The sequence below is a fragment of the Rhinoderma darwinii genome, chromosome 2 (assembly GCF_050947455.1).
Source record: "Rhinoderma darwinii isolate aRhiDar2 chromosome 2, aRhiDar2.hap1, whole genome shotgun sequence".
In the NCBI taxonomy this organism is placed as follows: domain Eukaryota; kingdom Metazoa; phylum Chordata; class Amphibia; order Anura; family Rhinodermatidae; genus Rhinoderma; species Rhinoderma darwinii.
Window position 1 is genome coordinate 47,997,717 of NC_134688.1, and position 14,039 is coordinate 48,011,755.

The following is a 14,039-nucleotide window of genomic DNA, read 5'->3' on the forward strand; positions in this document are numbered from 1 at the left end:
ACATTCTAGCAGCAACATATTGTGTGTCAAGTACAAGGACAAGAGAGATGTCCTTGTATTGACAACAATACATGGCCACACCAGTACCCATGTACCTGTACGAGGTACCAGTACAGAGACCCCAAAATCAGACTGCATACTGGACTACAATAGGTACATGGGAGGGTTGGACTTGTCAGATCAAGTTCTGAAACCCTAAAGCGCCATGCGGAAATCGAGGGTGTGGTAGAAGAAGCTGGCCGTGCACATCATACAGATGGCATTGTACAATGCATACGTGCTACGTCAGTGTGCAGGCCAGAGGGGAACTTTCCTGGAATTTCAAGAGGTGGTTATCAAGAACTTAATTTTTAGGGACCAGGAAGAGGGGGCACCCAGTACTTCTGGAAGCGAGGCCACACGCATCGTACCAGGGCAACACATTCCAGGAGAAGTTCCCCAAACTGGTGGGACGGGAAAGACTCAAAAGAGGTGCAGAGTCTGCTATAAGAGGGGGATAAGGAAGGTCACAATATATCAATGCACATGCTGGGCACAATATATCAGACGCTGAAATGGCATATATGTATAGAAAATTGCAAATCTCACTCTCCACCATCTGCTGCGCATTACCTTTTACACAACTGTGGGGTCAAAATGGTCACTACACCTATAGATGAATGCTTTAAGAGGTGTAGTTTTTAAAATGGGGTCACTTCTCGGGGGTTTCAACTGTACTGGTACCTCAGGGGTTCGGCTTACATGATTTAGCACCAGAAAAGCGCCAGTAGGCCAAATGGTGCTCCTTCCATTCTGAGCCCTCCCATGGGCCGAAACGGTAGTTTATCAACACAAATTGGGTATTGCCGCACTCAGGCAAAATTGGGCAACAAAATAGGGTATTCTTTTCCTTGTGAAAATAAGACATTTTGAGCAAAAATGACATCTTTTTGGGAAAAATTAAATTTTTTTTTATTTCACAGCCAGATTCAAATATGTGCTGTGAAAAACTGTGTGGTCAAAATGGTCACAACAACCATAAATGAATTCCTTGAGGGGTGTAGTTTCCAAAATGGGGTGACTTCTGGTGGGTTTCCATTGCTTTGATACCTCTGGGGCTCTGCAAATACGGCATGACACCCGAAAACCAATCCAGCAAAATCTGCACTCCAAAGAACACAAATTGCTCCTTCCCTTCTGAGCCCTCCCATGGGCCCAAACGGCAGTTTATCACCACAAATGGGGTATTGCCGCACTCAGGAGAAGTTGGACAACAACATGGGGTATTTTTTTCCTTGTGAAAATAAGACATTCTGAGCAAAAATGACAATTTTGGAAACAAGTAAATTTTTTTTATTTCACAGCCCAATTCAAATTCATGCTGTGACAAAATTGTGTGGTCAAAATGGTCACAACAACTGTAAATGAATTCCTTGAGGGGTGTAGTTTCCAAAATGGGGTCACTTTTGGGGGATTTATACTGTTTTGGTGCCACAACATCTCTTCAAAGCTGGCTTGGTAGCTAAAATATATTCTAATAAAAAAAGAGGCCCCAAAATGCCCACTAGGTGCTTCTTTGCTTCTGGGGCTTGTGTTTCAGTCCACGAGCGCACTAGAGCCACATGTGGGACATTTTTAAAAACTGCAGAATCTGGACAATACATATTTAATAGTGTTTCTCTGGTAAAACCTGTGTTACAGAAAAAAATGGAATACAATTGAATTTCTTCAAGAAAAATTACATTTTCAAATTTCACCTCCACATTGCTTTAATTCCTGTGAAACGCCTAAAGGGTTAAGAAACTTTCTAAATGCTGTTTTTAATACTTTGAGGGGTCTAGTTTTTAAAATGGTGTTTTATGGGGGTTTCTATTACATAGGCCCCTCAAAGCCACTTCAGAACTGAAACCTTAAAAAAAAAGGGGTTTGAAATTTTCTTGAAAATATGAGAAATTGCCGTTTATGTTCTAAGCCTTGTAACGTTCAAGAAAAATAAAAGAATGTTCAAAAAACGATGCCAATCTAAAAGTAGACATATGGGAAATGTGAACTAGTAACTATTTTGTGTGGTATAACCATGTGCCTTACAAGCAGATGCATTTAAATTCAGAAAAATTCTATTTTTTCAACATTTTCTCTAAATTTTGCAATTTTTCACAAATAAACACTGAATATATCAACCAAATTTTACCACTAACATGAAGCCCAATGTCTCACGAGTACACTATCTTAGAATCGATTGGATAGGTTCAAGCATTCCGATGTTATTACCACATAAAGTGAAATATGTCAGATTTGAAAAATGGGCTCTGAGCCTTAAGGCCCAAACTAGGCTGCGTCCTTAAGGGGTTAAATAGTACCCGCAAAACTCCAGTGTCAATGTCTACAGTGAAGAGGCGACTCCGGGATGCTGGCCTTCAGGGCAGAGTGGCAAATAAAAAGCCATATCTGAGACTGGCTAATAAAAGGAAAAGATTAATATAGGCAAAAGCACACAGACATTGGACAGAGGAAGATTGGAAAAAAGGGTTATGGACAGACGAATCGAAGTTTGAGGTGTTTGGATCACACAGAAGAACATTTGTGAGACGCAGAACAACTGAAAAGATGCTGGAAGAGTGCCTGACGCCATCTGTCAAGCATGGTGGAGGTAATGTGATGGTCTGGGGTTGCTTTGGTGCTGGTAAAGTGGGAGATTTGTACAAGGTAAAAGGGATTTTGAATAAGGAAGGCCATCACTCCATTTTGCAACGCCATGCCATACCCTGTGGACAGCGCTTGATTGGAGCCAATTTCATCCTACAACAGGACAATGACCCAAAACACACCTCCAAATTATGCAAGAACTATTTAGGGAAGAAGCAGGCAGCTGGTATTCTATCTGTAATGGAGTGGCCAGCGCAGTCACCAGATCTCAACCCCATAGAGCTGTTATGGGAGCAGCTTGACCGTATGGTATGCAAGAAGTGCCCATCAAGCCAATCCAACTTGTGGGAGGGGCTTCTGGAAGCATGGGGTGAAATTTCTCCCGATTACCTCAGCAAATTAACAGCTAGAATGCCAAAGGTCTGCAATGCTGTAATTGCTGCAAATGGAGCATTCTTTGATGAAAGCAAAGTTTGAAGGAGAAAATTATTATTTCAAATAAAAATCATTATTTCTAACCTTGTCAATGTCTTGACTATATTTTCTAGTCATTTTGCAACTCATTTGATAAATATAAGTGAGTTTTAATGGAAAACACAAAATTGTCTGGGTGACCCCAAACTTTTGAACGGTAGTGTAGCTATGAGACTATCAGGGAATTGATCTTCCCTTCTGGAAGAAAGGACATCTGCCTGGAGGAATCTAGCAGAATCCCTATAAGGACGCATTTGTTTGATGGGGTTAAATTAGATTTTTTTTAGATGTTCTATCATAAGTTCATTAGGATAGAGCAAATTATTTCTATCTGTTGGATCAGGGTTTGAGATGTTTCTGCCACTATAAGAAAATCATCCAGGTAGGGAATCAGAAGGATGTCCCTCGTCCTGATGTATGATGTCATTTCTGCTATTAATTTTGAGAACACCCTTGGGGCTTGTGAAATGCCAAAGGGGAGGACTCTGTACTGTAGGTGAAACAAAGACTCTGCTACCCTTAGATATTTCTGGTGAGGACTGCATATTGGCACATGATAATATGCATCCTCCAGGGCTAGTGATGCCATCACACAATCTTTGGAGAGGAGATTTATGGTTGAAGGAATACTCTCTATGCAAAAACTTTTGTAGGTCAAGAGTTCAAATCCTTTAGATTTATTATGACCCTATATTTTCCTTCTGGTTTCTTCACGAGGAAAAGAGGGGAATAAAAGCCCTGGCCTGTCTCTGCACTGGATTAGAACCCCTTTTTTTTTTAATATGTGACAGAATTTCTGACATACTTTGTTTCTCTGAATTTTTTAGGGTCTTTGTGAGAAGAGATCTGAATTCTAGAACATACCCTGTTTTTATAATTCCTAGGATCCATGGATTTGTTATTTATTCCCAATTTTTGAAAAACAGGGATAGACTACCCCACGCCATGGATCTTCTGGTGTCATTGTTGGTGGTGTCTGTTTTTGGGGTCGTTTGAGGCCTGAAAAGAAAGCCCTTGTTTATCTTAGGAAATTTTGAGGCCCTAAACTCCTGTCCCCTAGGGTTAGGTCTTTTATTAAACCTCTTGGCACAAAAGGAATCCATTGGTTTTCCTTGAGTAGGGAACCCCTTTTTTCTATCAGACGCTATCTCTAATATGTCATCTAGCAGGGCCCAAACAATCACCAGAGCAGGGAGTAGCACATAGCTTCCCTTTTGATCCAGTGCCCCCCTTCCAGGTTTTTAGCCAGATAGCTCCTCTAGCAGAGTTTGAGAGAGCCACTGTTCGGGCAGAGGCGTACAGAATCTACCGAGGCATCGGCCAAAAAAAATCTGCCTTAGATAGCAGTGGAAGGGAGAGGATCTGATCCCTAAAAGTCTTGTCTCTAATGTGAAGCTCTAATTGTACTAGCCATATCTTTAGAGAGCTAGCCACACAAGTGGCTTAAAAGCCCCCGTAGAAGTTTCCCAGGTTCTATTGAGGTAGTAATCTGCTTTTCTATCCATGGGATCGGCTAAAGAGCCTAGATCCTCAAAGGGAAGAGCATTCCTCCTCGATATGTTTGCCACTGGCACATCAAGTCTAGGGTTATTAGCTCAGTCCTTGAAGACCTCTTCAAAGGGATATTTCCTTTTAAGAAATTTGGGAATACCAACTTTCCTATCTGGATTTTTCCATTCCCTTTTGATGAGGCGTAATACATTCTTATGAATGGGAAAAGTTCTGTTTTCTAGGCCCTAAGCCTTCAAACCTTATGTCCTGGTATTGTATTGGCTGGGGTGGTCCTCTGCTCTGAACGCCTGGAGCCCCTTCTCCCCGTTGGGGTCGCCGGAACCAACGCTTCCTGGAGCGTAGGACACGTTACCCCACCGGAAGTGACTCGTCTCTGCGACCGGAAGTTTTTCACAGAGTGCGCCGGAAGCCGCCAACGCTGGGCCTTCGTACAGGCACCACCAGGGAACCGGATATGACCCTGGGAGAACCGCTCTCCCGCCAGAGGAAGGTCTCACCTCGTGGGACCTAAAACCACCTCCAGGGAGGGAAGCGATGGACCAGGAGAGGAGGGAGTAACCAAACCCAGACTTAAGGTTGCTCCCTCCAGAGGAGACTTACACCTTCCAGAGCACCCCTAGGGAGAAAAGGTGAGCTCCTTGCTAGAGGGTCTGCAACTCGGGGAGAAGTGCTTTTTCCCTGACAGGAAAACTGACTGGGTGTGCGGAGAGGTGTGTCCTTTTTTTTTTTATATCCTCAGCCTTCCTGTCCAGCAAATGGGATGTCTCTCCAGAGGTGCGTTCATAGGTGAAAGGGTAAAACAGCAGTTCTGGAATTGTTTTTTTTATATTATTATTTTTTTTTTAACGGTCTTCACTGTGTGGGTAAATAGCGTGATCTTTTTATAGTTCGGGTCGTTATGGACATGATGATACCAAATAGGTGTACTTTTTTAAAATGTTTTCCTTTTTTTCCTGTAATAAAAGACTTATAGGGAGTCATAGTATCTACGGTCTGTCCGCAGCACGCTTCTTATGTGGCTTCTAGTCTCCTTGAGAGCACAGGGTTTCAAATCTCATTTTGTTAACATCAAAAGATAAAAGTTCATCAGTTTTAATGAAAACATTTACTTAATTATAGCAGTTAACATTAAATATCATCCTCAATATTAGATTAGATAGGAAGCTGTTAAATACAGACACTATAAAGCGTTGTTCCACATTGTGGAAATATTTTGACATTTGATGTGGTGAAGGACCTAGATGAGAATCCATCTTTATCTTTGCATATATGTCCTTTGTACTCGCAGACCAGCAAAAATCAACTGCTACCAGTCACCGGCAACCATCCTTCTATATAAAACGCCTGCATAGCGCTGGGATCTTATGGAACCATCTGCTTGCTCCTTTTCACTCCTCTTTTGAGCAAATTTTTAGAGAAGGTGGTAACAAAAACTCCATAATGAGCAGCACAGAGGCCAAACAGCAGAGATCAAATTACTTACTTGCAGGGATCAGATAGTATGAAAACACGGGACTGCTGATTTAGAGATAGCTGAAAGGAAATCTGCTTAGTCCACAATATTGGATGGGGCAGGGGAGAATATTAAAAGAAAAAAAAAAAAAAAAAAAAAGAGAGAATACAGTACATAATAGATGTTCAGTTCATTGGAGAGGATTTCTGTGGTAAAGGGATCTCTGTACGGACACGCAAGATCAAAAATAATGTGAACCCCGGTACCACAGCACAAAACCAGTGACAGGAATGACCGTCAAATAAAATATGCTACTGTACATGTTACTTCTAGTAAAAACACGGGGAATAGGCTGTTTTGACGGACTTGTCCCTCATTCTTGTTGTACAGGAAGGTGCAGTCCCTAAACTTGAGAGGTCCGTGGCTCTTCAGTTAATGCAGCTGTACTCTGTATGCACAAATCAGCAGTTTTACCTAAAAAAAATAAAAGGGATCATTAGAATGCAGGATGCAGCAGTACACTCTTGAAGCTGTATTCCCATCTAAGACGCTCGTGGAATATTTACAGGATATGCCATAAATGTGGGTCCCAGCTCTGGAACCCGTACCTATGTTAAGAACGTGAACCCCATGGCCCCCTTTCCCTACTGGCATGGTGGCTGCCAGCTGGCACATCCAAGCAGAGAATGACTGGAGAGGTGGCCATGCGCAGCTCTCTGCATTCATTTCTATGGGAGTTACAGAAACAGCTGAGCGTGAGCTCAAAGAGGAGAACGGAGACAGGGGTCAGGTGGCCCACATTCTTGAAAAAGGTGCATGTCCCAGAACTGGGACCCCCTCCTAACAGACATTTATGGCACATCACATAGTTATGCCATAGATGGAAATATCCCTTTAACCACTTCCCGACAATTGACATATCCATACGCCAAAGTCGGGTAGGGGGAAGTATGGAACAGGCTCACGGAGTGAACCCGTTCCATACGATTCCGGTGTCGGCTGTATGTTACAACCAACACTTCAGAGTAACGAGCGGGATCGCGCTCAAGTGCGATCCCGCTCGGTTAACTCGTTAAATACCGCGGTAAATAGTGACCACAGCATTTAAATTGTTAGAAAGAGGAGGGGCAACGCAATCACGGGGGGGGGGGGGGGGGGTCGGGCGATGGTTGCTATAGCTGCCTGGGGGCCTAATGAAGGCCCCCCAAGTCCGCCATCTTTGTGCTCGTATTAAATAGAAGCCTGTCAGAATCATGATATACTGCAATACATTAGTATTACAGTATACAGTGCAAGCGATCTAACGATCGCTGGTTGGACTACTGATCCACAGAATAAAGTTAACATGTTGTTTTAATTGCACAGTGAATTCCGTAAAAACGTCGCGCAAAAAACAATGGAGGAAATCGTTTTTCCATTTTCTACCCAACAAATATTATTTTTTTCCCGTTTCCTAGTACATTATATGGCACAATAAATGTTGCTACTAAAAACTTCAACTTGTCCCGCAAAAATAAAGTCCTCATAGGATCGACAGAAAAAAAAAAAAAAAAAGAATAAATGTAAAAAAAAGTTATGGCTTTTGGAAGGTGGGGAGGAGAAAACTAAAATCTGAAAAAGGGCTGCGGCAGGAAGGGGTTAATATTAATGGTGCTACAAGTGTCAGCTGTAAGAACGACATCACATAACAACCTAGGAAGAAGGTTACACCCTAAGAGACAAACACCAATAAAAGAAGAAGGGCTGGAGAGGAAAAAAGGACAGGAGAGAGAAGACCAGCCACATAGGAATATATGTTATCAGACACACTGGTGAATGTAAAAAGCCGGGACAGTAAACTGTGAAAAAAGGTTATTTCTTCGTATTCTCCCAGGGGCTGCACGCTAACCCAGCACTGCCTGTGTGAGATGGTAGAGCGTATTAGCTGGTCTCCTTCTTTCCCCTCTAAAAATCAGCAATGCCAATAAGGGCTGCTGAAGCTGTATATGTACTTCATGCAGATCAACAGATGAACATTGAAAATTGCTGAATTTAGAAACTTCACAACTTACCTTTGCAGCGGGTACCTCAGATAGTCTTATAAAAAGTTTATTGGCGCCAGGAACAGGGCTGAAGGAATAAATAAAGTGAGCATCCTAAAAAACAAGAGAAGATAATATCAGACAGTTCTACATTCCCTCTGAGCCAAGGCAGGAGTTGTACAGCTTTTTTTCGATTGAAGTACTAAATCATAGAAAGCTATAATATCCCCAAGCTTAGCAAGTCAACTTCTCCTACATCTTATACTGCCCGCAGATTGGGACACAAAGGAGGCTGGACAAAGCACTTTAAAAGGGTACAATTCTGGCCCTAAAGGGGTTTTCGTATCAGAGACATTTATGACATATACAAAGGATCTGATAATTGCGGTTCCCACCTCTGGGAGCCGAACCTATCTCTAGAACGGGGCCCCCTAAACCCAGTTCTACCTTTTTCTGCTCCCTCTGCCTCCCGGCCACTTCCTGACTACATGGTCGGAGGTTATGAAAACTGAGCTACGCTGTTTCCGTAACTCCCGTAGTAGTGAATGGCAGTTACAGCAGCAGTCTAGCATGCAAGTTACGCGGTTTCCGTAAGTACCAGTCATTTCTATGGGACGTATGGAAATCGCATAGCTCAGCGAGCTACGCAGTTTCCTAATTCATGGGCGGAATTCACCCGGTTCTGCCGCAACACCGAACGGCAGAACGGGGTTTTAGAGATAGGTGTTGGTCCCGGAGGTGGGACCCACATTTGACATTTATGAAATATCCGGTCAACTATCTCATGGGAAAACTCCTTTTATACTTTTTTGCATCAACCTACCAAAAACACTGGAAGCTGGAATTTATCATTCAGCACCACAGCCTGGACACTGCACGGCCCACAGAGCCGAACCACCACTTCCTTACCAAAGAAGTTTGCGTGAAAAACGAACAAAAGAATTCCAGATTCTGAAAAGAGGCAAAGCAAAAAAATTACTTTAAGAAAACAGTGTCATACAGAACAAGTTTATAACTGCCAAAGATCAAACGCTAAGGCCCAGTTCACACTGAGTTTTTTGGTGCGGTTTTAGAAGAGGAAACTGCATCAGAAACCGCACCAAAAAACGGACGAAATCGCCTCACATTGATTTCAAAAACGCTAGCAAGGAAAAAAAAAAATGCGACATGCTCTTGCTTCCCGCGGTTCCGTCTCTGACCTCCCATTGAAATCAATGGGAGGCAGAAAAAACTTTTCGCTGCGTTTTTTTTTTTGCATGCGGCCGAAAGATGCCACATAGAAAGTGCAGGCAGGTCAAAACTCATCATTGGAACGGGTTAGGGGGGAGTATGCATATTAGGATTAGGCACTATTGGAGGCAGCTGTGGGGGCATTATACAGCGTGAAGGCAGCAATGGGGGACTCTATACTGTGTGGAGTGCAGCTATGAGGGCAGTATATGGTGTGGTGGCAGCTATGGGGGCATTATACTATGTGGGGGCAGCATACTGCGTGGAGGGCAACATTATACTGTGTTGAGGCAGTTTTAGGGGCATTATAAGTTGTGGGAGCAGCTATGGGGCATTATACTGTGGGGGCAGTGTCAGGGGACATATTATATACAGTTGTGTACAGCAGGCACAGGGGATAAATATTAATTCAATGGCATAGCATGCAAATAGGGGACGTGGCATGCTAAAAAAAAAAAAAAAAAAAAAAAAAGGTGTGGTCTAAAAGGTCACATGTTCAATTAATCGCGACTTTGATTTAGGTCATAATTGCCCAGCCCTAGTTCAAGGGTCCGTAAAGTTTAAGTATTTGCAACACTAAAAGGGGCAAACATTGTATGAAGTGACCGCTTGTGTATGTTCGCGGCCATTTGTGTGGTGCCTGCCTATGTACGTGCGGTTTTTAAACCCTTAACCCCTTCCCGACATTTGCCGTACATGTACGTCATGGAAAGCATTGACTTCCCGCATCTTGCCGTACATGTACGCCGAATGTTTGGGACCGGCTCAGAAGCTGAGCCGGTCCCATCATCACCGGATCTCAGCTGTATCTTACAGCTGACATCCGGCTGTAACGGCGGGGACCGAAATTAGCTTCGATCCCCGCCATTAACCCCTTAAGTGCAGCGCTCAAACGCGATCGCTGCACTTAAGGTGTTTACAGCTCATCGGAACCCCAGTAATGAAATTGCCGGGGTTCCGGTGGCTGCAATGGCAACCGGAGGCCTGTTACTGGCCTCCCGGTCTGCCTAGCACCGAAGCCGGTCAAGATCCGCCCGGCGGCGGAGCCTGATCGGCTTCCGTAGCTGCCGGCAAGATGGCGCCGGGTCAGGAGCTGATCCGGCGTCATCAGCGGTGGAAGTCAGCTGTACTGTACAGCTGACATCCACCTGTAACGGCAGGAACCGGAGCTAGCTCCGATCCCTGCCATTAACCCCTTCGATGCAGCAATCGAAAGCGATTGCTGCATCGTAGCGGTTACTAGCAGATCGCCAGCCCTGACAGGCAATCGGGACTGGCGACTGCTGTTATGGCAACAGGAGACACAATGGTCTCCTGCTCTGCCATTACGGAAGCCGATTTAGGCCCCGCCGGGAGGCGAAGCCTAATCGGCTTGCTGTCAGTGAATGACTGACAGATCTAATACATTGCACTACATAGGTAGTGCAATGTATTAGAAAAAAAAAATCTGACCGTTGGACCTTCAAGTCCCCTAGTGGGACTTGAAGAAAAGTGTAAAAAAAGTATAAAAAAGTGTAAAAAAAAGTGCAAAAAATAAAAGTTTGAAAACAGTAAAAGTTTCAAGTAATCAAATAAAACACAATCCCCCTTTTACTCTTATCAAGTCCTTTATTATTGAAAAATAATAAACCATATGTATTTGGTATCGCCACGACCGTAACGACCGGAGGTATCAAAATATTATATTATTTATTGCACGCGGTGAACAGCGTAAAAAAAAAACGTAAAAAACATTACCAGAGTTTCTGTTTTTTGGTCACTTTGCCCTACAAATATTAGAATAAAAAGTGATCAAAAAGTCGCACGTATCCAAAAATGGTACCTATAAAAACTATAGCTCGTCCCGCAAAAAACAAGCCCTCATACAACTCCGTCGACAAAAAAATAAAAAAGTTATGGTTCTCACAACTTGGCGACAAAAAAAATACATTCTTTTTACAAAAGTAATTTTATTGTGCAAAAAGTTGTAAAACATAAAAAAGTGCTATAAATTAGGTATCGCCAGAATCGTAATGACTCACAGAATAAAGTTAACATGTAGTTTATAATGCATGGTGAACGCTGTATAAAAAAACGAAAAAAGCTGTGCCAGAATTGCGTTTTTTTGTTTACCTGGCATCCCAAAAAATAGGATAAAAGGTGATCAAAAAGTTGCATGTACCCCAAAATGGTACCAATAATGACTACAGCTCGTCCCGCAACAAACCAGCCCTCATACCGCTACGTCTATGAAAAATAAAATCAGTTATGGCTCCAATAAGTCAGGAAATAAAAAAATATGCAGTTGTGCCCGAGGGGAACATTTCTACTGTTTGAAGAGGCGATTTATCAAGGACCTAAAATTAGGGAACCAGGAAAGGGAGGGCCCAAACATATCCGCTGGAAGCGACGGTGCCCGTATTACACCAGGACAACACTTCCTAGCAAAATTCCCCAAACTACAAAGGCGCGGAGTGTGGACCAAAAGGGGGATAATAAAGGACGCCATATATCAGTGCGACACCGGCCTGTGCAGAAATGATTGTGTCACAGCGTAACACACATCTATGGATTATTTTATTGTTTTTTTTTTTACCCCATTATTATACCACCTGACTATGCCCCTTATATACTCCGCCCGGCTTACATATGCCCTACATTATAAACGGAAACACCAGTAAGACTCCAAACAAAACTACTACCAAGCAAAATCCACGCTCCAAAAGCCAAATGGCATTTCCTCCCATCTGAACCCTACAGTGTGCCCAAACAGCAGTTTCCTTCCACATATATGGCACCGTCATACCCGGGAGAACCCTTTTAGCAATTTTTGGGGTGTGTGTCTCCAGTGGCATAAGCTGGGCACGACATATTTGCCACTGAATGGCATATCTAGGGAAAAATATAAATTTTTAATTTGCACCATCCACAGCGCATTCATTTATGGAAAAGACCTGTGGGGTGAAAATGCTCACTACACCCCTTAATAAATGCGCATTCATTTATGGAAAAGACCTGTGGGGTGAAAATGCTCACTACACCCCTTAATAAATGCCTTGAGGGGTGCAGTTTCCATAATGGGGTCACTTCCCAGGGGTTTATTTTTATTATTTCACATCTGAGCCTCTGCAGTTGTGAACCAATACTTTGTAAATCGCCAAATTAGGCCTCAATTTTACATGGTACGCTTTCACTCCTGAGCCTGGTCGACTGTCCAGGCAAGAGATTAGGGCCACATGTAGGGTGTTTCTAAAACCAGGAAACCCAGCATAATAATTAGAGAGCTGTCTTGTTATGGTGGCACAAGCTGGGCACCACATATTGGCATATCTACCGTGTTTCCCCGATAGTAAGACACCCCCGATTGTAAGACGTATCGGGGGTTTCAGGGGGGGGTCGGCTAATATAAGCCGTACCCCGAAAGTAAGACATATGTCTTACTTTCGGGGAAACACGGGGGTATTGCCGCCTCCTGCCCACTTCCACTCCCACTTAACGCCGAAGGACGGATATATCCGTCCTCAGCAGCTGCTAGTTCGCGCCGGAGGACGGATATATCCGTCCTGTGATAGCACGGGTACTGAGACTGTACCCACGCGATCAGCGGCAGGAGCACGGCTGTTATACACAGCCTGGCTCCTGCTGCAACTGCCGGAATCGAAGCGCGCGCCGATTCCGGCAGTTTAACCCATTAAATGCTGCTGTCAATAGTGACAGCGGCATTTAATGTGTTTGACAGAGGGGGGAGCTCCCTCTGTCACCCGATCGGCGCCCCCGCAAACAAATCGCGGGTCGCCGTCGGGTTTCCATGACAGCCGGGGGTCTAACAAAGACCCCCAGGTCTGCCTTCAGCATCTGCCTGTTAGGCGATGCCGGAGGCATGACCTAATAGGTTGCCTGTCAGTTTTACACTGACAGGCAATAATGCTTCGGTATACTAAGTATACCAAAGCATTATATATGCGATCGGCACATCGCATAGTGAAGTCCCCTGGTGGGACTAAAAAAAAAAAAAATGTAAAAAACAGTTAAATAAAGTTTGTGGAAAAAAAAAAAATAAAAAAATTTTTTTTGCCAATGTAAGACATACCCCGAAAGTAAGACATAGTGGGGCTTTTGGGGATAAAAAGAAAGTAAGACACTGTCTTACTTTCGGGGAAACACGGTATGGAAAAAAATCCCATTTTCACTCTGCAACATCGAGTTCACACTAATTTCTACAAAACACCTGCAGGGTTAACATGCTCACTACACCCCTAGGTAAATGCATTGAGGGGTGTAGTTTCCAAAATTGGTTCACTTCTGGGGGGGTTTCCACTGTTTTGGGCCCACAGGCGCCCAGAAACCAATCCAGCAACATCTGCACTCCAAATGGCGGTCCTTCCCTTCTGAGCCCTGCCGTGTGCCCAAACAGCAGTTTATGACCACATATGGGGTATTGCCGTACTCGGTAGAAATTGCTTTACAAATGTTGGGTTCTTTTTTTTCCTTTATTTGTTGCGAAAATGAAAAAATTTGCGCTAAAGCTACGTCTTATTGAAGAAAAAGGATTGTTTTTATTTTCACTGCCCAATTCTAATAAATTCTATGAAACATCTGTGGGGTCAAAATGCTCACTACGCCCCTAGATGAATTCCTCAAGAGGTGTAGTTTCCTAAATGGTGTCACTTTTTGGGCGTTTTCATTGTTTTTTCCCCTTAGGGGCTTTGCAAATGTGACATGGCCGCCGCAAACCATTCCTGCTC

General features: G+C 43.6%; 1 protein-coding gene across 2 annotated transcripts in view; it reads right to left on the reverse strand.

The window, feature by feature from the left end:
- Positions 1–1,309: 1,309 nt before the first annotated feature.
- Positions 1,310–14,039, reverse strand: part of MPHOSPH8 (M-phase phosphoprotein 8) — a 36,634-nt gene continuing 23,904 nt past the window's right edge. For both annotated transcript variants that reach the window (XM_075851618.1, XM_075851617.1), the window contains exons 12-14: positions 8,909–9,036; positions 8,116–8,199; positions 1,310–6,538 (exon numbers count right to left, since the gene is read on the reverse strand). In XM_075851618.1, the coding sequence (XP_075707733.1) occupies positions 6,497–6,538; positions 8,116–8,199; positions 8,909–9,036 (254 nt within the window). In that variant the 3' untranslated portion in view covers positions 1,310–6,496. The remainder of the gene's footprint in view (positions 6,539–8,115; positions 8,200–8,908; positions 9,037–14,039) is intronic.